The following is a 27,334-nucleotide window of genomic DNA, read 5'->3' as shown; positions in this document are numbered from 1 at the left end:
TAAATGAAATATTAAACAATGTAAAAGAACTTCTGTAATAGTCAGCTATAATTCTCTCTCCTTCTGTCCCCTCATGGTGGTTTTGGCATCACACATTTCCAATGACGAACTGCTGGCTCTCAAAATCATCACCAAGGACAACAATTACGGCAATGAGATCCTCAGCGAAAGCCGAATACTTCAGGAAGTTCGTACCAGCCCATTCTGCACCCATGTATATGGTGCCTTCAAGACAAAGGTGAGTGACTCTATCTTCTACTTATTTTGTGAGAGAGGTCGGTGTTAAATAGTTATCCTCTCAAAATCCTGCTATAAGGGATACCTACCTTTCTCACAACCTACCCAGGATTGCATAGGGATTCACATAGCAAATAATTTCTATAACCTTGATATTTCTTTCCTCTGTACAGGACAAAGTAGTCTTCGCCATGGAATACCTAAGTGGGGGAGACCTGATGGACTTCATAAAAGAAAGAGCACCACTAGATATTGCGACAATAAGGTAAGACAATTGGGTACCATAATAACAGGGATAGAGGTAGAATCTAGTATAGGATTGTCCTAGATATGCGATTGCTGCGGGACTTTTCAGTAGATCTGTCCTAGCAAAGCTCTCCCTTTATATGTACAATCACACACTGAGCAGACATCCCAAGCACCGGACATATCTTAGCAGACCTCTAGTGAGACTGATTTTACCCTGAGAATGATCTGCCACGGTGTGTCTACAGATGTCGCAGTGTGTCAAAACGTTATTAAGCAGTTCATCCAATGGAAGCCTTCGAACTTCCATCTGATTGGGCAATCTGTAACTTCTCTCCACTCATATTTACAAGCAATGATATTGTATGGGGGCCTACAAAATATGTATATGATTTCTATCGAAAATGTTCTTGTATAACATCATGTTTGCTAAAGTTAGTTTGTAAATGTAAAAATTTTTTTGTACTTTTGGATGGAGCGGGGAAGCTCTTTTTTTTGCTTCTTGTTTTGTCATTACATAAGCCGGCCATAGATGGATCAAAATTCAGCCTGTTCAGCAGGGACCAGGCAAATTTTGATCCATCTTGGGGCATTCTGATTGTACTGAAGTTCACTGACTTCTGTGAGTGAGTGAGTGAAAAACTTTTTATAGCGCTACACATGCGAACTGAATCGCCTCAAGGCACTTGGTATCCATTTCCTTCGATTTTTTGCCTTCAGAATATGTGGGTTTTGAGTTTTTTTCTCAAGGCCATGTTCACTTCCGTTCGGATATTGGTTGGTAATGCGTTCCACAGTCGAGGTCCTTGCACTGAAAATCTACGTTCTCCTTTGGACTTGTAGTGGGCCTTGGGTATTTGGAGTAGATTTTGGTTGGTAGAACAGAGAACACGATTGGGGTTGTGGCATTTTAATTTATCACATAAATACTGGGGCGCGCTTCCCTGAACACATTTGTGCGTCAGGCAGAGCGCCTTAAATATGAATCAGTCTTTTACGGGCAACCAGTGGAGGGACCTGAGGGAAGGGGTGATTGATTCCCAGGTTTTTTTTCCTGTTACAAGTCATGCCGCCGTATTCTGGACGACTTGTAGATGAGCAACCTGGTATTTTGTGAGTCCGAGGTAAAGGGCATTTGCATAGTTGAGCCTGGAGTTTATTATTGTTCCCACCACTACTGCTGTGTCCTCTTTTGGAATGAAGGGAACATGTCTACGTAGCAGGCGCAGCAGATGGTGAGATCCGCTGACTACTGAACCTATTTGTGCATCCATTTGTCATGTCGGAGACAAATGTGACTCCGAGGCCTTCGACTTTGGTGCTAGGGGTGATGGTTTGTCCCAAGATGGGTGGGGGCGTCCATGTTGTCGTAGGAAGTCTCTTTCGGTTAGCGTGGAACAGAAGAAGTTCTGTTTTTGATCCATTGAGTTTAAGGTAACTCTCCGTCATCCAGTTCTCTATCAGAGTGAGGCATTTCTCTAGTCCGAGATAATGATCCTTTTTGCTGCTGATACGGAAGTAAAGTTGGGTGTCATCAGCGTAAGAATGGTAGAGTAAATTCTGATTACTGATGATTTTGAGGAGAGGGCGGAGATAAATATTGAATAATACGGGCGACAGGGGTGACCCTTGAGGGACTCCGCATGACACGGTATGTTTTTCAGAAGTGAAAGGGCCTAGTTTCACTGTCTGGATTCGGTTTCCCAGAAAGGAGGAGAACCAGAGTAGATCCGAGTCTGCCACTCTAGCTACCTCTGCTAGGCGAGTCAGCAATAGTTTGTGGTCTACTGTATCAAAAGCCGCACTAAGGTCCAACAGTATCAGAAGACAAGATTCTCCGTCTGCTGCTTCAAGAGCATCATCTGTACAACCAACCTGTCTGTTTTTTCTTGCTATAGCCTCCAGCAGTGATCATTGTATTCTGACTGCTAGGAAACCTCCCACTGTCAAAATACAAAATCTCTGCAGGAGGGATTCATCAACATTGATTGTTTGATGGGGGAATTGAGCAATTATTTTCTGCAAAATTGCTTATTGTATGGCCAGCTGTACAATCACATTCAATCATATTTGGACATTTTTACTCTCACAAAAACCAATTTGTAAGAATTTGTAAAGTGTATGTGCTACAAATTCATCAGCAATTTCAAATATCCATATAATCTGGTAGGTTGGCAACACTGGTGTAGTGGTCAGTGTAGGAATCAGGTAGGTTAGTGCAGTGGTCAAGTAGGTCAGTGTAGGAATGAAGTTGGTCAGTACTACTGTACTAGTGGAGGGTACTCAGGGAGTGCTAAAAGTCTGGCGGGGTGTTCAAATTTCTAATTTAGCACAATACACAGAAGTGTCACGCTTTAAAGTTGCGCCTGCTCGTGGAGAGGCGACCAACTTTTACCCTTAAAAATCTCCATATGCAACATTTAAAAAATTCTACAGGTTGCATGTTTTTAGTTACAGAGGAGGTCTTGGGCTAGGATTATTGCTCTCGCTCTAGTGATCGCGGCGATACCTCACATGTGTGGTTTGAACACCGATTATGTATATGGGCACTACTCACATATGCGTTCGCTTCTGCACGCAAGCTTGACGGGACGTGGCGCGTTTTAAAATATATTTTTTTCTTATTTATTTTACCTTTTATTTTGAATTTTTACACTGTTCAATTAAAAAAAAATTCACTTTTATTCCTATTACAAGGAATAAAAATATCCCTTGTAATAGAAGGAAAAAAAAGCATGACAGGACCTCTTAAATAAGAGATCTGTGTTTAAAAAGACCTCACATCTCATATTTACACTACAATGCAATAATTAAATAAATAGATAAATTTAATGTCGGGAACGAGCCGAACCTGCCGCAATATAATGACAGCGGCTAGTCGGCAAGCGGTTAAAGAAGAAATGCGCTGTAAAAGGCTATTTTGAACACTGTTAGATATTCATCAGGCTAATATCAATGTTCATCAACCAATAGTGAGTGGGATTAGAAAATTGAGCATTGGTTGGATGGGTATTCTGGAATGTTTTGCTGTGAGCTGAACTACCCTGGGTTTGGTTTGAGCAGGGTTCCGCAAACTTCAGAAGTTTGGATGCCGAGACCGAACCACACTGAAATCAATGAGAGGCGAATCTGTCATATTAATAATGCAAATTTTCTGGGCTAATAGGCAAAGGGGTATCAAAATAGCATGGGGTATAAGCACTGCCCTGGGCAACATGTATCAATGCATTTTTTTTATTTTATTCCATGTGGCCAGGAGTATTAAGCAGTGATTTTTTTTTTTTTTAAAACACTATTACTTTCAAAGGCTAAAAGAGTTTTGAATTGCTGGCAAATGACATCACCCTCCTGGCTTCTTTTTTTAAGAAAGAATGGCACACTGACCCCAAAGGTCCCCCACAAACATAGCAGACCCATTTGTGCTTTGCTTCATTTCTTTCAGTTTGTACTGTATATAGGTTGCTATATTTTAGGTTTGAAAATTTTACAACATTTTCACAGAATACCTCTTTGAAGAAGAAATTGTTGGTCATTTGTGAGTACAAAGGCTCATTAAACCCCTAAAAACAACTCCCAGATAGGAAGATACAATTTGTTGGTATTTGTACCTTATTATTGGATCGAAAGGAACATCATCTTTACAGATTGGGTACACAAATCTCTGTGTCTTAAATGCTGTGCATTGTTTAGGTCAAGTATGTCTATCCATTTTTGTGCCTGCATCATTTCTCTTTGATACTAATTTGATAAGACAATAGGACAGTTTGCTGATTTTTTCCTCCAGGCTGAATGGAAGCAGATAATAGACTATAGTAGTGTGTCAAGCAGTTACGAAAAAGGTATGTACATCCAAATGTCTACTACTTCTCTCCCCCCTGGCTTCTTTGAAAAAGTAGGGCCAAGCCCTCAATTGTTTTAGCTGCTTTTTGAGTCTTGACTGTTGCGCTTTACATGCTGTAGGGTACATTACACTCTCTTGAACCCTGTGATCTGTTCAAATACTCTTTAAATAGTCCTGAATGCTGGAATCTGAAAGCTTCAAATTAGGGTTATCCCGATACCACTTTTTTAAGACCGAGTACAAGTACGATACTTTTTTTTCAAGTACTCGCCGATACCGATTACCGATACTTTTTTTATGTCATGTGTCAGTATTTTTTTTTTATTTAGAATTTAAATATTTCACAATTTGTTGTTGTTTTTTTACAATGCTTTCTTGAGGGAGGGGGGGGGGGAATGGATGCGTCAGTGTGTTTTTTATTTTAATATGTATTATTTTTTACAATTAATTATTTTTATTATTTATTGCCATTTTTTTTCTTAGCCCTGTTGGGGGGCTTTGGTGAGATATCAGGGGTCATAACAGACCCCTGATATCTCACCTTTGAGACAGAGAAAGGGACTAAGGACACAGATTCCCCAGTCCCTTTCTCAGCTGCACTGGAAATGAATGGACAGGAGACAGAGGCTCCTCTCCATTCATAAACTGAAGCATCGTAAACACAGTTTATGATGCTCTGTCATATGAATGGACAGAGTCAGTGATCACTGACTCTGTTCATTCGGAAAAGGTAGGAGCCGGGTTTAGCTATATACCCCACTGTCTGCTGTGATTTGTAGTGCTGTTTTCATTTTTACCATTAAAGGCAACCTTTTTAAGGATTTCGTGGAAGTGCGGCTGTCCAATCTTTTCTTCAAGTTTAGCCGGGTTTAGCGGCTCCTACCACCGCTCTCCATCCTGACAGAGGGGGCGGAGGAGGACATGGAGGCGGTCACAGAGCACGGAGGGGGGAAGCAGCAGCATGGAGGGGGGACACGGAGCATGGAGGGGGAGAGCAGAACAGAGGACAGCAGCGGCACGGAGGGCAATAGCAGAACAGCAGCGGCACGGAGGGGGGACGCGGAGCATGAAGGGGGGAAAGCAGAATGGAGGACAGCAGCGGCATGGAGGGGGAGAGCAGAACGGCAGCGGCATGGAGGGGGAGAGCAGAACGACAGCGGCATGGAGGGGGAGAGCAGAACGGCAGCGGCACAGAGGGAGGACACGGAGCATGGAGGGGGGAGAGCAGAACAGAGGACAGCAGCGGCACGGAGGGGGAGAGCAGAACAGCAGCGGCACAGAGGGGGAGAGCAGAACGGCAGCGGCACGGAGGAGGGACATGGAGCATGGAGGGGGGAGAGCAGAATGGATGACAGCAGCGGCATGGAGGGGGAGAGCAGAACGGCAGCGGCACAGAGGGGGGGGACACAGGAGCATGGAGGGAGAGTCAGGTATCGGTAAAGTATCGGAGCATTTATATAAAAGTATATAAAAGTATCGGAGCATTTTCCCCGAGTACAAGTACCTACTTCAAATGTTATACTCTTGACCATCCAAGAGTTCATTGTCTCATCAGTTCCTATTTAATATTTATCAACAGTACCTGGTTGATAAGTAGTTCTCATAGTTTTGAAAAACAGTAAATTGGAAGTATACGGAGAAAAAAGTGTTTTATTTGATGTTACCTAATTCTTCTTAGGCTGCACCCTCCGTGTACTGCAGCAAGGAAAATAAATGTCCCACCCTGCTAAAGATTTCTGATACAACAAAATAATTGCAGTCTTTGCCGATGAAATGCTGGTAAACCAAATGCCAGCTGGAATCCAGCTTTTCCAAAGAAAGGCTGTATTATGTGAGTTAGCTCATTTGTAGAGGGTCCCTCCAGGGTAGAGGGTCCCTCCAGCACCTGAGCCCCAGGCCTTAGGTCACACCTCCAGACTGTGGGGTACCCTTTAAGGGCCACGATAGCCTCCCCAGTACTCCATCTCCATCTTCCACCCAACTGCCCATGCTGGCATGACTCATGCCTATTTATGAGGTGCCTACCACCTTCCAGTCCAATTTTTCTAGGGATTGATCGATGACCATATATATATATATATATATATATATATATATATATATATATATATATATATATATATATATATACATACATATACTGTGATAGTACAGTTCCCTGTCCTGGTAATGGTCGCCCAGGATTCTCAAATAGGCTGGTTGAGGAGCTCCAGGGTTATTTAATGTGGAGGAATCTGTTTGATCAGTTTCCTCCAAAGTTTGTAAAATCCACTTGGGGACCTGGAGCCCGGAGATTCCATAGTGATATGGGTGGGATGGAATCTCTAATCCTGGGACCGAGTTTTGGAAACAGCCAGGAGTCTGGCTGGTTGATTGAGCAGGTGGGTCCTGAGCTAATAGCAGAGTCAGGGCCAGTGTTCTGGACTCCACCCTCCCGTGGAGTCCAGGCAAGCAAGGGAGAAGCATGCATGTCTGCATGGTATAGACAGAGGGTCCAAAGCTGTGGGCTGAGCAGCACAGAAGCTCAGAGAAGGTACAGTGATTTGTACAGGAACTTTGGTACATGGCCAAGAGGGCTGAAGTGTAAAGCCCAAGCGGCTGTATTTCTGAAGTGAGCCAGGTGGCTCTGCATTTTCGGTTGATTACTTTATTGCTGTAGCAACTTGAAACCCCCTGCGTGGGAATTCTGGATGGATGTTTTTTCTTTCTTTTAATAAAAGTGGGTCAACAAGCCCTTAAAAAGCACAACTGGCATGGACTCTGCTCACTGGTATGCTCTACACCAGGGGTCTCCAAACATTCTAAACAAAGGGCCGGTTTATTGTCCTTCAGACTCTTGGAGGGCCGGACTTTGACCAGCGGGAGTAGAAATTTTCCTAGCATCATTTTTAGTGAACATCTGGTATTAGGGGAGGAATAGTGCCCCATTGCTGGTATCATAGAGAGTAATAGTGCTCTATTAGTTGTGTCAGTGGGAGAAATGGTGCTCCATTGTTGGTGTCAGATGGCAGAATAGTGTCTCGTATCAGTGGGAGGGATAGTGCCCCAAGGGCCAGATAATGGTAAGCAAAGGGCCGCATCCGGCCCTCGGGCCGCAGTTTGGAGACCCCTGCTCTACACAGACGCAAAATAACCCCCAACATCACAATATATATATATATGCCAAACAGCTCACCCTAACCTCCACCCACTACATCTGGAAGGTTCTCCAAGGTTCCAGAAAACAGGTGGTGGCACCAGAAGAGCTAATTGCTGAGTCACCCAGCCTCCCTGAGTCACTAAACCCTGACCCAGATTCAACCCAGGCCTGGCTCTCAGACGAACCAATTTTACTACACCTGTAAGCCCCGACTGGCTCAGAAAGAAGGCTTTCCCTCTCCCAGTGCTGCTGAGGGAATTACAGAAACTAAATACATATTCAGGTTCTTAAATTAGTTATATTTAATGTTTTTAACAAATACATTTTACTGATTTCATTTTTTTTTAATAATATATGTTTAACCTCCCACTAACACTAGCTAGTTAAAAATTACCTGTATATTTTCCTTCTTAGAGTTAATTTGATTGACGTACATGTTATTGGTTGACGTACATGTTTTGACTTTTGAAAATTGCCTCCATTGATTTTATTTTGTATACTTAAGATTCTTGTAAGCATGTTCAGCAGAAGTATTTTTCCACAACCTGCTTACATTATAAAAGCACAAATAAATAACCTTTCAGATGAAGTCACTGACCTTGAGTCGTGGGTACAGAGATAATAAAGAATGCATATAGGAAATACACGGTATCTGTTTTGTAACTATAGTCCTGGATGTTGCTATGCAGTAAGACACACAAGGCAGTTGTGTTTTTTTTTTTTAAAGATTTGTGCAAAATCATGCACATTCAGATAAAGCTTGCCTTTTATTGCCTTTGGAGGCAGGAGGAGAGAATCCAGACATCTCCTATGCCATATCAGATGGAAAACAAAGGCAATTGCCTGAAAATGTCCAGTTTGGTTGTTTGGTATTTCCCTCAAAATCAGTGAGCTGCTGTTATGAGGGAGGATTGTTGCCTAATCTGGCTGGATCTCACGTGTGTGGTCACTGGTCAGTTTTACAGGTTCTTTCAGAATAGGACCTTCTTTCATTGTAATTATATTTTTTTTGTGTTTTATTTATTTATTTAGAGTCATAGGTAAAGTCCAATTTTTTTTCTGCCTACTCGGGGACTGACTGCACCTGCATTGTAAATAGGAGTGTATTTAATAAGATGCCACCAGCAGGGCCGGCCTTAGGTGTTCAGGCGCCCTGTGCAAGCTAATCCTGTGGCGCCCCCCCCCCATCTTCACCCCTCGCCCCCAAGACATTGTGCAATTTGCCGCCCCCCTGAAAGTCCTGCCTGGTACATTGGTACCATCAGGTCCCATGTGATCATGTGAGCAACTGACTGCGACTTACATTCTGCGAGCTGTAAAGGCCGCACGGCGCCCCTGTTGCCCATGGCGCCCTGTGCGGCCGCACAGCTCACACACCCCAAAGGCCGGCCCTGGCCACCAGCACTGGTCACACATAGTATATGGTTCGTTATGATGTAGGCATTCTGCCTTGTGCAGTATAGGATCTTCTCTCTAACAGCCTGTACTGGGCTTAGTACGTAGTACTTAGTACTTGGTACTTAGTAGTGATGACCTGATTGTACCAGGGTTCAGATTGGGGCACTTTTGGCAAACTTTACTGAAGTTCTGATTCTGAAAATCAAAAGGAGCCAAAACCTAGAAATCAATTTTGTCCTTTTTTTTTTTAGGCTAATAGGAAAATTATTGTCAAACAAATAGCATGGAAGGTTGTGTAATGTTCTGGGGGGCACTTCCCTTTGCCATTATTTTTTTTTTAAATACTGTGTAGCATCCTTAGACCCCTTTCACACTGAGGTGCTTTTCAGGCATTTTAGCGCTAAAAAGCGCCTCTCAGGCCACCCGGGGGGGGGGGGTGTGCTTGCGGGACAGAAAAAGGGCTTTGGCAGCGCTGCAAAACGGGCACTAGTAACCCTTTACTCGCCCGCTAGCGGGGGTTAAAACTAGCCATGCTTTACCGCTAATGGACCCGCCGCCCCAGTGTGAAAGGGGTCTAAGTGTACAGTGTAGGTAAATTTCGTTGGGCAAAGGAGCTGGAGTAAATTTTATGTGTTTAGCTGTGCAGAGCTCCAAGGGCTGGGCCTCTGATACCTCCCTATGGCTTCTAGAACTTGTTGAATAGTTCTGGAACTTAGAGGGTTAAGAATAAGAGGCTAAAGCCTGAATATTTAAAGAGTCTCCACCAATCCCTGGGTAGGCAAGGCTCAGAAGTTGGGGAGATAGGCCATAGATTTTCAGACGCCTGACAGGGAGGGAGAAGAGCCCAGGCTCCAGTTGCCTGGAAGGAACCCCTGTGATGGGGGGGGGGGGTGCGCTCTGCCTATGGGCAGAAGGAAGAACGGGAGAGAGCCAGTGGAAAAGAGAAGGAGCAGCTGAAGTCTCACTTCCTTTCCAGCCTCAGCTAGGCTTAGGTGAAGCAACCCTGACAGTCATGATCTAGGCCTGCATAGCAGGAAACCTGTGCAGCAGCCTCTTGGACCTCAGGATTCACCAAAGAGGGACTGAGTGAGTAACTTCTTTCCATCATACCCCAAGCCTGGTCAGCAAGGGGCAATATTTTGCATGCCTATAACCAAGGGTTTGCTTAATGCTAATTCATAGCCATCAAAGCCATCCTACACCTCTAGCTTGGGTTCAAGACAGGCAGCAACACAGGGAAAAGAGAGCGCACAACTGCCTAGTGTAATACAGTTTATTTTTTTTTATATTATAACATTTTTTATTGTTGTTTGCATATATAAAGTACAAAAAGTGGTACACCAACTTGCATAGGATTAACATGATACATACGCAAGCATACATTCCCCCCCCCCCATATCTCCGTGTTATTATGATTGAGTGAAAGAGCCTCTTAAATTCCATATTGTCTTCCCTTTTGTCCACCATCCCCCCCACCACCCCTCCAACCCTCGCCCACCCCTCCACCCTCCCAACACACCTTGGACCGTTTTTTTAGGTTAATTTGTTTCATTAGATAAATCCTCCCCATGTAGGGATGTCCAATAGCGGGTTAAAGTATATATTAAATTTGAAAGACTTCCTCTTCTTATATAGAACATCCCGTTATGTCTAGCCAAGGTTTCCACATCCTCACAAATTTTCTATAGTTGCCCTGTCTAGTGAGTGTCACTCTCTCGCTCCAGATCATTGTATTAATGGTTTCAACCCAAGATTTGACAGTAGGTGGAGTCTGGGCCTGCCACTTCCATGCAATTAACTTCCTTGCCTGGAAGAGGCATCTCAGCACCACCTCAAGGGCACCAGCAGGCACTCTATCCTCCTCGATACTGCCTAGTAGGCATGTCTTAGACTCAGCTTCCAAATTCGTTTTGAAAGTTTTATTTATTATGTCTATCACCTCCTCCCAGTATCTGAGTAGCTTGGGGCATTTCCACATCATGTGGATGAGACTGCCTGTCGCTCTGCACCTTGGACATTCGTCAGTACTTCTCCACCCAAGATTGAACATTCTCCTGGGGGTATAGTATACTCTATGCAAGAGGAACAAGTGTGATACTTTCTGAGATGGAGAGATCGAGACCAATACCCCCCTCCTCAAGATCGCGCTCCACTGTTCCGTGGTCATTTGCCCCAAGTCTTTCTCCCACCCTACCCTGCTCTTAATGGGGCCTGCCCTACTTATTGTTTTAGCTCCTATTCTGGAATACAATTTGGAGATCAGGCCTTTAGTTGTTTTTGAAGAGGTTATTTTCAAGAGGGTAGGGGCCGAGGACCATACAATGGGTTGTGACCCAAACTGGGCTTGGATGCCGTGCCGGATCTGGAGGTATCTGTAAAATGTTTTATTTGCTATATTGAATTCCTGTCGCAAGTCTGCAAAGGATTTCATATGTTCTCCATCATACAATTGATTTAAGCGATTTATCCCTTGTCTCTCCCATTCCTTACATCTCTCAATGTCTTTTAGTTCCCTTAAGTTCTGATTGCACCAGAGAGGGGCAAACGTTGTTATTCCCTTATAGCCCATCAGTGCTTTTGTTGTTTGCCATACTTTAAGGATTAGTTTTATAGTTGGACCTTTATGAATAAACGAGCCAGCCTCGAGTGCCTCCAATATTGTCCTATGGTTCTGGAACTTAGAGGGTTAAGAATAAGAGGCTAAAGCCTGAATATTTAAAGAGTCTCCACCAATCCCTGGGTAGGCAAGGCTCAGAAGTTGGGGAGATAGGCCATAGATTTTCAGACGCCTGACAGGGAGGGAGAAGAGCCCAGGCTCCAGTTGCCTGGAAGGAACCCCTGTGATGGGGGGGGGGGGTGCGCTCTGCCTATGGGCTGAAGGAAGAACGGGAGAGAGCCAGTGGAAAAGAGAAGGAGCAGCTGAAGTCTCACACCCTTTCCAGCCACAGCTAGGCTTAGGTGAATCAACCCTGACAGTCATGATCTAGGCCTGCATAGCAGGAACCCTGTGCAGCAGCCTCTTGGACCTCAGGATTCACCAAAGAGGGACTGAGTGAGTAACTTCTTTCCATCATACCCCAAGCCTGGTCAGCAAGGGGCAATATTTTGCATGCCTATAACCAAGGGTTTGCTTAATGCTAATTCATAGCCATCAAAGCCATCCTACACCTCTAGCTTGGGTTCAAGACAGGCAGCAACACAGGGAAAAGAGAGCGCACAACTGCCTAGTGTAATACAGTTTATTAAGAGCAACCAAAAAAACATAACTCAATACACTCACATTGTTTCATAGAAGATAAGCATGCCTACATCAATGCCTATCCTCCTCAATAGCCGCTGCAACATCTGGGTGGAATATTGCCTCTAATTGGGCTAGCTAACAGCTTGGCAACCATGATGTGTGTGTCCTCCTCCCTGCCTTCCTCCGTGTTACGGTCTCCTGGCAACCGAGCGTGGCGCCGGCTGGACCAGACACATGCACAGTAGCACCTACACGTGGGGTCTGGGGAATTCAGCTAGCCCAATTGGAGGCAATATTCCACCTTTAGCATTGATGTAGACATGCTTATCTTCTATTGAATAATGTGAGTGTAGTGCGTTATGTTTTTTTGGTTACTGTAAACTGAATTACACTAGGGCAGTTGTGTGCTCTCTTTTCCTTGTGGGGGGTGTATAATAATAAGGGGGCGCTAATAGTAAGTGATACATAAATTCCAAATTCTAGCTTAAAACAATATATTAATTATAAGGGCAACAATATAATAGTGATTTAAAGTGCAAGTGCTTATATAATGACAACATCAAAAAATAGGTGCAAACAGGTCCACAAAATGCAGCAATGGTCACTAAATGATAAGCATTGGTAAGTCCATGCACCATTTGATGCATGGACTTACCAATGCTTATTATTTAGTGACCATTGCTGTATTTTGTGGACCTGTTTGCACCTCTTTTTTGATGTTGTCATTATATAAGCACTTGCACTTTAAATCACTATTATATTGTTGACTTTATAGTTAATATATTGTTTCAAGCTAGAATTTGGAATTTATTTATCACTTACTATTAGCGCCCCCTTATTATTATACACCCCCACATTGCCAAAGTTGTTTTCACACCACTTTAGGGCAGCAGCTTCTTTAATATATATTATATTTTTATTACCATAGGGCTGAGTTCTCTATTCATTCATCTCCTTTCCTTGTGTTGTTACAGATTGTTTTCCATAGGAAATGAGAGCAGCAGCGCCATAATTATTGCCTAATCCTATTACGAGTGACTTTTTCACGAACAAGCCATGAGGGTGCATGAAGGTCAGCTTGCTTTCCTCCATTCCTCATCCAAGTTTGCAACTGGATGAGGGGGACCTGTGGAGGAGTGTCTTTGGTGGACCAGACTAACATAGTGGGGGGAACCCTGTACTACAAAGGAATAAGGTTAGTATTTCCCCTAATTCATCAACCTCTAAACAAAACAAGCATCTATTCCTTTCAGTGTGGAGGGGGACTCACTGCAGGGTAATTTTAAAGTTAAACAGACTAAAAATGTAATATATTGCATTAGATTTATTTCCCCCTCTGTTTTTACCTGGAGATCTGGCCGGTAACACACTCCCTGTATCAGAGTGCCTGAACTCTGGATAAAGGAGCACAGGGACAAGTTTGGACAGTAGCATTTCCAGTCTGAGGGGAGAAGAGTGTTAGATATACCAGCAGAAAAAAACAGAAGAAAAAAAGATATACAAGCAGATTTAGATACATCATGTGCCCCCTCTCAGAGTCGGTTCACACAGGGGCAACACCTTTAACCTTCACTTTACACACATGGGCCCGGATTCAGAAAGGACTTACGCCAACGTATCTTCTGATACGCCATGTAAGTCCACGGATGCGCCGTCGTATCTATGCGCCTAATTCTCAATATAAGATACGCCTGAATTTTGGCTTGATCCAACCGACGTAAGTTTCCTACGCCGCCGTATCTTGGGCGCATATTTACGCTGGCCCCAAGGGGCGCTTCCATTGATTTACACCTTGAATATGCAAATGACCGAGATACGCCGATTCACGACTGTACTTGCACCCGTCGCTGTAATCTACGCCGTTTACGTAAGGCGTACGTCCGGCGTAAAGTCATTCCACCTAAAGCAGGGGTAAGTCATGTTAGGGTATGGACGACAGAACAGCGACGGAACAGCTGTCGTATTTTACGTTGTTTACGTAAGTTGTACGTGAATGGGGCTGGGCGTAGGTTACGTTCACGTCGTAGGCATTGAGCCGGCGTATCTTAGGGAGGATATGCGACGTGATTCTGAGTATGCGCGCGCATGCGCCATTCGTTCGCCATTTCATTTGCATGGGGTCACGGTTCATTTACATGTATCACGCCCTCCTTCAACCTACTTACGCTGGCCAATTTATGTTACGCCGGCGCAAGTTTGGGAGCGAGTGCTTTGTGAATACTGCTCTTGCCTCTCAGAGTTACGCTGGTGTAGCACATATGAGATGCGCTACGCCGGCACAAAGATGCGCTACTCTGGCACAAAGATGCGCCGATCTACGTGAATTTGGGCCTCTATGTCTAACCAAATTACCTTTTCAGCCCTAACTCTCTATTGAGTCAAATGGCAGTCTACAAACATCCCTATTCAGAAAGGAAACAGTGGGCAATACCATCCTTAGAGCCAACAGTGCCCATCCAAAAACATTGATAAAAAGTATCCCATATGGACAATATCTCCCCATCAAACGAAACTACTTGGATCCTCTGGACTTTCAAAGAGAGGCCCTGGCTCTGAGAGATCGCCTATTGATGCAGGGATATAGTAAGACATTTTTGAAAAAACCCTACCATAAGGCATGCAAACGTCCGAGCTCTGAACTCTTATTTAAACCATCAAGGGTCGGGAGACACAGTCACGTTAATCACCACCTACTCCTATCATCATAATGAAATCAGAGAGGCTATTTACAAATTTTAGTACCTCCTAAGTGCAGAAGAAATTGTAGGCAAATACAGTGCAAAGATATTCACCCCCCTTTCACCGCATTTTTCATGTTTTGTTGCCTCACAACCTAGAATTAACATGGATTGTTTGAGGATTTGCATCATTTAATTTACAGAACATGCCCACAACTTTGAAGATTTTTTTTTAATGGTGAAGCAAGCAACAAATAGGACAAAATAACAGAAAAAAAAGTCAATGTGCATAACTATTCACCCCCCCCCCTAAAGTCAATACTTTGTATAGACACCTTTTGCGACTATCACAGCTCTATGTCACTTTGGATAAATCTCTATGAGCTTGCTACATCTTACCATCGGGATTTTTGTCCATTACTCCTTGCAAAACTGTTACAGCTCCTTCAAGTTGGATGGTTTGCGCTTGTGAACAGCAATCTTTAAATGGGTTGTAAAGGTTCATTTTTTATTTTCTAAATTGGTTCCTTTAAGCAAGTGCATTGTTGCTTCACTTACCTTTTCCTTCGATTGCCCTTCTAAATGTTATTTATTTGTTTGAATTTCTGACTTCCTGTTTCTCCTCAGTAAGCTTTCCACCATCATCCGAGCGGTGGAAAGTCATTCAGAACAGCTTACTGAACACCTTACTGAGGAGGAACAGGAAGTAAGAAATCCAGACAAAGAAAATAAAGAAAAAAAAAAACATTTAGGGGCAGATCCACAAAAGTATTACGCCGCATAATTTCAAATTTTGCGCGTCGTATCTTTGTTTTGTATCTTCAAAACAAGATACGACGGCATCTCGGCTAGATCTGACAGGCGTACGTCTTAGTACGCCGTCGGATCTGAGCTGCAATTTTTCGGCGGCCGCTAGGTGTCGTTTCCGTCGAATTCCGCGTCGAGTATGCAAATTAGCTAGTTACGGCGATCCACGAACGTACGTTCAGCCGGCGCATTTTTTTACGTCGTTTGCGTTCGGCTTTTTCCGGCGTATAGTTAAAGCTACTGTTATGAGGCGTACTCAATGTTAAGTATGGCCGTCGTTCCCGTGTAGAAATTTAAAATTGTTTGCGTCGTTTGCGTAAGTCGTTCGCGAATAGGGATTTGCGTAGAATGACGTCACCGTCGGAAGCATTGGCTTGTTCCGGGTTAATTTCGAGCATGCGCACTGGGATAACCCCACGGACGGCGCATGCGCAGTTAAAAAAAAACGTAGTATTTAACGACGTATTTACATAAAACACGCCCCCATCACAGAGATTTGAATGGCGCGCTATTACGCCGCCAAAGATACACTACACCGCCGTAACCTACGGCGCAAATTCTTTGAGGATTCGAAAAAAATAAAATAAGTTAAGGCGGCGTAGTGTATCTTAGATACGCTGCGCCCGTTGTATTATTGCGCGCAGGTACGTGGATCTGCCCCTTAGAAGGGAAATCGAAGGAAAAGGTAAGTGAACCAACAATGCACTAGCTTAAAGTAACCTATTTAGAAAATAAAAAACAAACCTTTACAACCTCTTTAAGTCTGACCACAGATTTTCTATTGGACTGAGGTCTGGGTTTTGACTAGGTCATTCCAACACATTTACATGTTCCCAGTTAAACCACTCAAGTGTTGCTTTAGCAGTGTGTTTGGGGTCATTGTCCTGCTGGAAGGTTTTTCTATTATAACCATTTGGTTATAATAGATTTGATGGTGCTACTAGGGATTATCAAAGATTTGGTTATTTTTTTATAACCTAACCATGACTTGTAATTCTCAGCAACATTGTCCCTTACTTGTTTGGAGAGTTCCTTGGTCTTCATGGCAGTGTTTGGTTAGTGGTGCCTCTTGCTTAGGTGTTGCAGCCTCTGGGGCCTTTCAAAAAGGTGTGTATATGTAATGACAGATCATGTGACACTTAGATTGCACACAGGTAGACATCATTTCACTAATTATGTGATTTCTGAAGGTAATTGGTTGCACCAGAGATTTTTTTGGGCTTCATAACAAAGGGGGTGAAAACATACGCACATGCCAATTATCATTTTTTTATTTCTGAAAAATTGTTTTATGCATATATTTTTCTAATTTTACTTCACTAACTTAGACTATTGTGTTCTGATCCATCACATATAATTCAGGTTAAAAAAACATTGTACTAAAGGTTGTAATGTAACAAAATAGGTGAAAAGCCAAAAGGGGTGAATACTTTTGCAAGGCACTGTATGTAATAACCATCTCCTGAACCAGTATATAGATGTAATAGGTTTTTAGGAGAAAAACTGGTTCATACTTATATGACAGAGATTCCAATAGAAGAAGTGGGCGCACGGGGCACATTCAAATGTGGAGGATGTTCTGAATGTCCATACATTAGGTAATGCACAAGATGCTCCCCAACGGTAAATTTGATTGGCAGTTCCTACAGCGAGAAACAAGGTGGATACACTACCTTAAAGCCACTATGCCGCCAAATTAAATGACAATATTAGTTTTGTGCCATTTTTATAAATAGCCAAATATATACACTGCACTGTACAGTATATACAGTATATTACATTTATTATTATTATGTATTTATTTTTATAATTATAGTTTTGCTGTGGTCCATTTGTTAGGATACATTTTCATTAATTATACTGAACACAAAATAATACTGTATTTTTTTTGTGTGCACTTCCACAGTGCCGTCGTATTTTACGTTGTTTACGTAGGACTACGTGAATAGGGCTGGGCGTAGGTTACGTTCAGTGATTTGACGTATCTTAGGCGTTCGTTCCGACGTGATTCTGAGCATGTGCACTGGGAGCGTCCACGGGATGGCGCATGCGCCGTTCGTTCGGCCATTAATTTGCATGGCGTCACGTTTCATTTACATGTATCACGCCCACCTTCCACCTACTTTGAATTAGGCAGGCTTACGCCGACGGATTTACGTTACGCCGGCGCAACGTAGGGAGCGAGTGCTTTGTGAATACTGGGGTAGATTCAGGTACCGCTGCGCACTTCTTACAGAGGCGCAGCGTACCGTTTTTACCCTGAGCCTACGCAAATTATCTGCGCTACGCTTCATTCATGAAGCAGTAGCTACGTAATTTGCGCGGGCGCTCCTTAAAACTGCCCGGCGTAAGAACGCGTAATTTAAATGATCCCGTAGGGGGCGTGGATCATTTAAATTAGGCGCGTTCCCGCGCCGAACGTAGTGCGCATGCTCCGTCGGGAAACTTTCCCGACGTGCATTGCGGCAAATGACGTCGCAAGGACGTCATTTGCTTCAAAGTGAACGTAAATGGCATCCAGCGCCATTCACGATTCACTTATATTAACAACGTTAAATTTTAAATTCGCGACGCGGGAACGACGGGTATACGTAGCATTGGCTGCCCCTGCTAATAGCAGGAGCAGCCTTACGCGGAACCCGACAAACGGAAACGACTTAAACTGCGTACGCAGGGCTCGCGTAGGGTTGTGAATCGGCGTTAGTATGCAATTTGCATACTATACGCTGACCACTACGGGAACGCCACCTAGCGGCCAGCGTAAGAATGCAGCCTACGATACGATGGCATAAGAGCCTTATGCTAGTCATATCTTAGGCTGCAGTCGGCGTATCGAGCTCTCTGAATCAGGAGCACTCGATACTTTGGCGCAACTAAGCAATTGCGCTGCGTAACTATGGTTACGCACACGCAATTGCTACCTGAATCTACCCCCCTGTTCTTGCCTCTCTGTGTTACGTCAGCGTAGCGCATATGAGATGCGCTACACCGGCATAACGATGCGCTCAGCTATCTGAATCCGGCTGATTATGTTCATTTACTGATCATTTTTATCTTGGGGTCTCCATTAATTTGCTCTTGGTTTCTTTGCAAGAAAACTGCTGTACTACGAATAAATAGTGTAATTTACATATCATTCTATAACTTGAGAGAGAAATTTTAATCATTGCTCAAATTACCAAAACCAAATAATTTGAATTTGTATAGGTTACATCATTTGCTTGATCTTCTGTCTATGCTACTTTGGATTCAAGAAGGCTTTTGTATACAGTTTACAAGGGCTGCCTGAATGTTCTATACACACAGGTTCTGAATTTTTTTTCAAATGTTCCTCCTGCTTTCCAGGAATCCTGGTACTTAAAATGAATTAGCCAGAGTCTAAAGCCTAAAGCATTTAACTGTGTGTTATTCTTCAGTGCAGTGCTTCATAGAAACCAAATTAAACAAACTTTTCCAACTTCTGCTTCGTTCCTTTCCAATAATCATAAATCACAATAACAAATATTACTTACATGAAGATTAGGAAGTTAAACATAATAATTACGCCTGCTCTACAGAAGTCATAAGTTAGCTTAAGATTCAGGCAAACCGAGAATCCCTATTTCACTCGTTTTCCTTATTAGGAATGTAGTCGTTTGGCCAAGTTTACACTTTAATTTAAACCCGAAGCTTGGTCATTTCGAGTGCAAAGTATAATTACTTTATATAGTGACAGAGTTTGTCTAGGAAAATGTTCATTCAAACAAATGTGCTTGCATGCATGTTCGATGCAGACTTTGTAATGTAATCACAACCGGTAAGCAATAAACATTTGTTTGCACCTAAGCAGATGTTTATAAATAATTAATTCTTGTTCAAAATTGGCAAAAGTAACCCCATGCAAGTGATGGCTGTGTAAGAAGGAGCGATGTAGTTAACATATTTCTGTTTATTGTCTGTTTTATAAATTAAAGCAGTAGTAAGCACCCCAAAAAATACATTGTACATATTTTATTGCAGCTTACTCCTATTTAGATATATAGGGCCAGATTCACAGAAGAAATACGCCGGAGTATCTACTGATACTCCGGCGTATTTTCAAATTTGCAGCGTCGTATCTTTAGTTTGAATCCTCAAACCATGATACGACGGCTTTTGGCTTCGATCCGACAGGCGTACGGCTGTTTCGTACACCTTCGGATCGTAGGTGTAATACTTTGGCGCCTGCTGGGTGGAGTTTGCATCGTTTTCCACGTTGGGTATGCTAATTAGCTTTTTACGGCGATTCACAAAGGTACGCGCGGCCGTCGCATTCTCTTACGTCGTCGCTAGTCGGCTTTTCCCGGCGTATAGTTAAAGCTGCTATTTTGTGGTCTAAAGTTAGACTTGCCATGTTAAAGTATGGCCGTCGTTCCCGCGTCGAATTTAAATTTTTTTTTTTGCGTAGGTCGTTCGTGAATAGGAAAGGACGGAACTCACGTCGACGTTCAAAAAATGACGTCGGTGCGACGTCATTTCGCGCAAAGCACGGCGGGAAGGCTTGCCCCGGAGGGATTTACCCTACGCCGCCGCAACTTTACAGGCAAGTGCTTTGTGAATCAAGCACTTGCCCGTAAAACTTGCGGCAGTGTAACGTAAATGCGATACGTTACGCCGCCGCTATTCTACCTGAATCTGGCCCAGAGTTGCTGAAATAATTAGCTTTTTTTAAGCTTTTTTTTCCCCTTTGTTTACCCATTGGCCCTGCCAGCTTACCCCTATTTAGTTATTAGGGGCCAGATTCACGTAGAATCGCATAGATACTCTGAGAGATACAACGGAGTATCTGAGATACTCCGTCGTATCTCCGCTGTGAATCTGGCCCATAGTTACTGAAATTATTTACTTTTTTAAGCTTTTTTTCCCTTTGTCATGCCTGGACTGGCAGCAGTGAGCTGTGAAGGGGCAGATCAGAGAGTTGGTGATTGACAGTGAAGACTGAGAACTAAGCGATCAGTGTTTTTTAATCGCTCAATTCTCAATCTTAGAAAATTGATGCTGCATCCACTAAGATGAGTATAAATGTTTATTGTTTTAAAAACCCCATACTATTCTTTAAAGAGATTGCAAATGACACAGCATTGTAAAATTGGCCAGAAGCAGGACAATTTTAAGGCCCCATGCACACGGCAAGCTAAAAAAAGCTATAAAAAATGCCAGTAGCTTTGCAGGGAGCCTTTCAACGTTTTTGCAATAGCGTTTATTAGCTTTTTCCAGTGTAGCGTTTTTTTTCCCCAATGGATAAAAAAAACGCTAAAAAACTGATGAGCTGCGTTTTTCAGCGTTTATTATCGTTTTTCAGCGTTTTGCTTTTTTTGCGTTTTCCCCGCCAAAAAACGCCACTTTGAACGCGATTTTCGGGCGTTCAGAAAAAAGCCCATGAACTCCACTGCTCATTAAACTGTAAAACGTCCATGTGTGCATGGACACATAGGCTAACATAGAGTGCAATTTATGGGCTTTTAAAAAAAAAGACTAGAACTTTCTGCCACCTCCTGGAACAAAATTGAGTTGGGCTGAGAGACAATCACCTTTTACAAGAAGTTTTGTTTTCTATGAATGAATACAAAGCTTCCTCTGATTGGCTGAAATGGAGTTTGTGATGTCAACAGCCCACCCCTCTGCTTCAGCCAGGAAGCTTTGTATTCACTCAGAGAGCCGCTCAGCCTGACTCGATTTTGTTCCAGGGGTGGGAGTGAGAAGTTCTAGTCCTGCTGCCCACCCTTTCACAATGCAGACAACAGCAAATGGTGGGGGGGGGGGCAAAGGGCAGTCAGCAGCAAAATTTTAGGGGACAGGCTACTTGCCTGTTATGACTGTAGGCATTGTATATGAGAGACTATAAAGAATCTGCAGGACACACATCAGTGGCATTATATGTAAAACATTTCTTTGCTCCCCCCACCACTAAATTCCCCAAGATAACAGCATTTTGCTGTCTATCTTGGCCACTGAATCTTGGTGGAATCTATGGCCACAGCAAAGGGCACCCAGCAGTAACATTTTAAGGGATGGGCTACTTGCCTTTCCACAAATCTTACTTCAAGGTCATGCAAAAAAAACACATGCAGACTGTTATGACTGTAGGCATTGCATATGAGAGACTGTAAAGAATCTGCAAGACGCACATCAGCAGCATATTTCTACCAAAGGACATTCAGTAAAGGTTTTCATCTATTTTAAGAGATCAATGCCTACATCATACTACAGCAGAGCTTCCTATGCTTTCCCTATCACAGCTAAGCCCACCTGGTTGGGTTCGCCTCACCAAACCTGAACCCAAATGAATACCCCTAGTTTTCATACAACTTGGATTTAGTGAATCAAACTAAGTTGAGTAAGGTGAGTGTATTACTGAACATCCTAAAGGAGTGAGGGTAGTTGAAGTCCCAATATAGCACTGGCCAGGGCTTTTTTTCTCTGAAAAAATAGGTGCAGGAAATCCCTTCTTCCGAGTCACCTCTTGTGTCCACCCCTACCCACCTCCGAGCACCATTCCTTGGTTCCACCCCCTACCCACCTCTGAACACTATTTCTTTGTTCCACCCATTACCCCCCTCTGAGCACCATTTCTTGGTTTCACCCCCTACCCTCCTTCAAGCACCATTCCTTGGTTCCAACCCCTACCCACCTCTGAGCACCATTCCTTGGTTCCACCCCCTACCCACCTCTCAGCAATGGATACAGAACCAAGTATCAATTCATGGTACCTAAGTAATTTGTATGTAATTTGTTAATGATAGGAAGTAAAACAGATCCCCTGTAGCCAGCAACAATGAAGCACCCCCAGCAAGAATAGACTCTGAACAGCTAGCCACAATAGACCCCTCCCTCAACAGTTGTCTCCCAGTAGCATAAGAGCACCCCAGCAACAATAGAACCCCCCCTGTAAAAAGAGATCCCCTCAGGCAACAATAGATCCCCCAGCAGCCAGCATCAATAGACCCACCAATACACCCCAGCACTCCTTGCCATTACATATTTTCAGAGCTGGAGGAGCTGGAGGAGCTGGAGGTGCTGGAACTACGTTTCCCCGCATTCCTGATGAAAAAAAGCCCTGACACTGGCATATGTAACCTTAAAAATCTTGGGCCAGATCCACAAAAGGGATACGACGGCGTATCTACTGATACGCCGTCGTATCCCTGTTTCTATCTTTGGAACTGATCCACAGAATCAGTTTCCAATAGATAGGGAGAAGATCCGACATGTGTAAGGGACTTACACTGTCGGATCTTAGGATGCAGTACCTCGGCCGCCGATGGGGGCATTTCTCGTCGAAATGCCGCTTCGGGTATGCAAATTAGCACTTACGGAGATCCACAAAGCTTTTACGCTTAGTTTTTTCTCCGTAAGTATTAGTTTGCAAACGCAATATTAGGCATGCTTTTACAAGGCCTAAACTGTTCAGGCCTTGTAAAAGTAGACCCTTCTATCCCGCGTCGCCGTCTTTTTTTTTTTTCAATTTTTTTTTTCCCGCCGCAACTCGTATTTTTTTTTTTTACGCCCGTCGCGATTCTCAAAACCCAGCGCAACGTAAAACCGCGCAAAGCACGTCGGGAAAATGACGTCGTGAGCATGCGCAGTACGGCCGGCGCAGGAGCGCGCCTAATTTAAATGGGACTCGCCCCATTTGAATAGGAACGCCTTGCGCCGGCCGGTAAGTGCTTTGTGGATCGGGCACTTAGGTAGAAATTTTGCGGCAGTGTAACTTAAATGGGAATATTTAAGTTACGACGGCTGGCTGTGGATCTGGCCCCTTGATTTTATCTAATAGGACTCCTATTATTTTATGCCAGGAAGGCTTTACTCATATAATGGAAACAACCAGAGGTACCCACTTTGAATTCATGGAAATCGTTGATCAACTCGGCGGTGCCATTATACAAAGCGGTCTATCTCGCCTGATGCTGCCCAGCTAAGTTTGACAAAATGTGGCAAGTGTGGTTGGAATCAGACATCACGAACGCAACACAATAGGATCTAGATCCCTAAGTTTGTTTACCTGCCTTGTAGCGGTGGAGACCTAATATTGCCTAATACTGTCATTTGTAGATATACCTGGATGCATTTTCCCGACTCCTGAACTTCCCTCCCTGAAGTGGTCAACTGAAGCATAAGATCCGTTATCCTTCTCTGTATCCCTTCAATTTGATGGCACGAGCAGTTTAAGATTTTAGTTGTTTCAATAGAAGTATTAGAACTTATAGAATAGTTACAATGTATGTTACCTATGCCAGGGTATGCCCAGTGGCTTTATTTGTAGCACTTTTTTATTTTATTTTTCACAAAAAAATCAATAAAGTATTTTCAAAAAAAAAATCTTGATTTAAATTTTGATCACATGGTATCAGAAATGATCTATGTATATACAGAGACTTTCAAATCTTAGCATAGTAATGTGATTCTTACTGGTTTTACTAGGAAACCAACAGAAACAAAATTGTATCTGTTTTTCTTTACATGAATTTATAGTGCTAGCAGAACATTTTTTTTTTTTTTTTATTGTCACAAGACGGAATATTAAAGCAAGAGACAAACCACTACTTTGTTAGATTCAGAAATCATAAAATATTACCTTGTGTCACATGCAAGATCTAACATTTGTACATTATTTATAGATTCAAAGGGACAACTTTCACAGCATGAGGCAATTTTTAAGAGTTTGATGCCGCGTACACAAGACCGTTTTTCATGTCATGGAGAAAAATTGCGTTTTTCTGGACGTGATTCTTGTCAAGCCTGCCTTGCATACACACGATCGTGAAAAAAAATGCTCGAGCAAAGCGCGGTGAAGTATAACGCGTACGACGGCATTATAAAGGGGAAGTTCCATTCGAATGGCGCCACCCTTTGGGCTAATTGCGCAAATTTCCCTTCTTATAACTTTCTTCTGAGCATGCACGTTTTTTCCCTCGTCGTTAAAGCCTACACACGACAGTTTTTCGAGACTAGAAAAACGACGACGTGAAAAACAATGAGGCCCCGTACACACGGCCGAGGAACTCGACGTGCCAAACACATCGAGTTCCTCGGCCAGTTCAGCCCTGAAGCCGCCGAGGAGCTCGGCGGGCCGAGAGCTCCCATAGAACAACGAGGAAATAGAGAACAAGTTCTCTATTTCCTCGTCAAGCTCCTCGTCGGCTTCCTCGGCCGAAAGTGTACACACGGCCGGGTTTCTCGGCAGAATTCAGCAAGAAACTCGGTCGGAAGCTGAATTCTGCCGAGGAAACTGGTCGTGTGTACAGGGCCTGAGAAAAAATAGAGCAGGTTCTAAATTTTTAATGGCCATTTTTCTCATGGAGAAAAATGCTCTGGAGCCTACCCACAATCTCTTTTAATGACCAATTTAAAAAATTGCATTTTTCTCATAATGTAAAAGGGTCGTGTGTACGCGGCATTAGATTTTAAGACAGATATTGATTATATATTTCTGCAAATGTGATCTTAGCAGTACTCATTGACTTATGATGGCTAATATCATATTTGCAGTGGCAAAGCTAAAAACTGTGGCATTAAAGTGTAGGTATTGTACAGCCTAGTGCACACAGGCTGAATGCCGTTCAATAAAATCCGTCCGATATTTGTCCTGTGTGCATGGCAGCCGGTCCGACAGAAGCCGACCAGCTCCCGATCAGCACTCTCAGTCAATGCCTGGGAGCACTGATGGGAGTGTTCTGGCAGGGGGCCGTCCCCCTGTCAGAACACAATAGCTCAGCAGGGGAGATCACTGTACTGACATCGGATTGTTAATACAGCAGTTCTGACTGGAGCTATCAGAAAACTGATAGTGTGTACCAGGCTTTAAGCCGGTACTTTTTTTCTTTCAAAAGGTAAGGAAAGTAGGGAAGGGTTAAACCCCCTACCAGGTTATTTGTTTTCTGTCTGTACACTAATGGGAATAATTTCCTTCACTTTATATCCTGGGGATTCAACAGGAAATGAAAGGAGCTTCCCAAAGCGAGAGTTAAGCCTCATACACACGATCGGACTTCCATTGGACAAATCCATGAATTTATGTCCGAAGGGAGTTGGCCATGAACTTGTTCTGAATACAGACGGCAGAACTTTTTCAGCCAACATTCACAAAACAATGTGGTTTTTCTGCTCTATAGCGCCACTCTTTGGGCAACTTCTGCTAATGTTGTCTTATGGTTAGCATTGGTTCGAAGCATTTGTGTTTGTGCTTTGGATTTTAGTCCGACGGATTTGTGTACACACGATCGGATAATCCGACGGAACACATTTGTTGTCGTACATAGGATGCATTAAGGTGAAAAAATAGGAAGCTTTACAACCCCTTTAATGTGTGGATCTGATATATCAATAAAATGAAAATAAAAATGCTCAGGGATTGATGGAAGAAAAGGCCTGGGGACTAAAGCGCTATTCTTTGGAGGATGCACAGGTTTTAAAAGAATAAGTTAAAGGGGGAATCAGAGGAAAGAAGGTTTGCTGCTTTAGTAACATGTTACACCCTGAATACGGGTGTAAAATGTGACATGTTACTAAAGGTGAACATATCCTTTAAAGATACCATTCGATAAGCATTTAGAAATTCTTTCCAAATTTTTTTTTTCTATGGCAGGCCTTACATTACAACTTGCCCTGGCCATGATACTAGTTTGTCACACTTTAACAGATTGCACTAGGGCCTTGAGAAGAGATCTTGTTTCCCTACAAACTGATCCCCTGTTTGTAGAGCATTTAGATCTTGTGCATGTCTCCAGTCTTTTTTCTCATATGAGTATCTTGTCAGTAAACTTGTGGAGGACTCTTTGGCTGATATGCTCGGCTGTAAAGAGAGCTCCTTTCCCTACTCCGAGGTCTAAACGTCAAAGACAAGACCCAAACCTGCTGCCCAGTTCAACAGCAAACCCTGGGTTTCCAAAAACCCCAAACCAGCAAAAAGTCCTCTTTGGCAGGAAGGAGCATTCACACTTTCCAAAGTAGCTGGACGTCTGTTTGCTGTGGTCGACACCAGGATAGACCGCATTGCAGATTCCTGGGTATGGGAGGTGGTTTCAAGGGGCTATGAATTTGAGTTTGGCTCTCATCCCCCTTAACAAATCATGTTGTCCCACCTACCCGTGGTAATGTACAAATTAGCATATCTTCATGCAGATCTTCTAGATCAAGGAGTTATTGTCCTAGATCCTACACTGGAAAGGTTTCAGGGGTTCTACTCCAAACTTTAACAGTTCCCAAACCAAAAGAGACATCCACCCTATCTTGGATGTCAAAGCTCTAAATGTCATCATTTAGGCCTAGAAATTCCACACGGGAATCCACCAGGTCCTTGCTCTGCATCAAGAAGACTTTGTGGCCTTTGCAGGCTTCAAGGATGCATACTTACATTTCTGCATTTTTTCCAAGGCATCAGTGATTTTTTCACTTTGCTTTGGGTACATAGCATTTCCAGTTCATAGCCCTGACATTTGACCAGTCTTCTGCACCCCATGCAATCACCAAGATTCTGGCCCCAGTGCATACCATGGTATGCTCCCAGGGCATTTTAATTGTGGGATATTTGGATGACTTTTTTTGAGAGAAGAATTGGCGCGGAAAAAGACAGAAAAGTCCCGGCCAGCAATATGTCTCTGATAGAGACAGTTCAGGCCTGGAAAAAGTTCAGTGGGATCCTGAAACTTCAGAGTTCAGTTTTTGAGCCAGCTCATTGCATGGAGTTTCTGGATCTTATCCTAGACACAACTGAAGCCATGCCCTGA

General features: G+C 43.3%; 1 protein-coding gene across 1 annotated transcript; it reads left to right on the top strand.

Moving 5' to 3' along the window:
- Nucleotides 1-27,334, top strand: LOC120930409 (protein kinase C epsilon type-like). The gene is made up of 3 exons (XM_040341596.1): nt 1-238; nt 411-502; nt 27,160-27,334. The coding sequence occupies exons 1-3, from the start codon at nt 74-76 to the stop codon at nt 27,332-27,334; spliced, it is 432 nt and encodes a 143-aa protein (XP_040197530.1). The 5' UTR covers nt 1-73.

This window comes from Rana temporaria, chromosome 3 (genome assembly GCF_905171775.1).
Source record: "Rana temporaria chromosome 3, aRanTem1.1, whole genome shotgun sequence".
NCBI lineage: Eukaryota > Metazoa > Chordata > Amphibia > Anura > Ranidae > Rana > Rana temporaria.
Note: the sequence above shows the minus strand (reverse complement) of the source record. Positions and strands in the feature narration are given on the sequence as shown.

Bases quoted from the DNA above. Each gene is read 5' to 3' on its own strand.
- LOC120930409 (XM_040341596.1), top strand. From the start codon at position 74: ATGGTGGTTTTGGCATCACACATTTCCAATGACGAACTGCTGGCTCTC. The intron at 239-410 runs GTGAGTGACTCT...TCCTCTGTACAG, and splicing joins ATGGTGCCTTCAAGACAAAG to GACAAAGTAGTCTTCGCCAT. The intron at 503-27,159 runs GTAAGACAATTG...TTTTGAGAGAAG, and splicing joins CTAGATATTGCGACAATAAG to AATTGGCGCGGAAAAAGACA.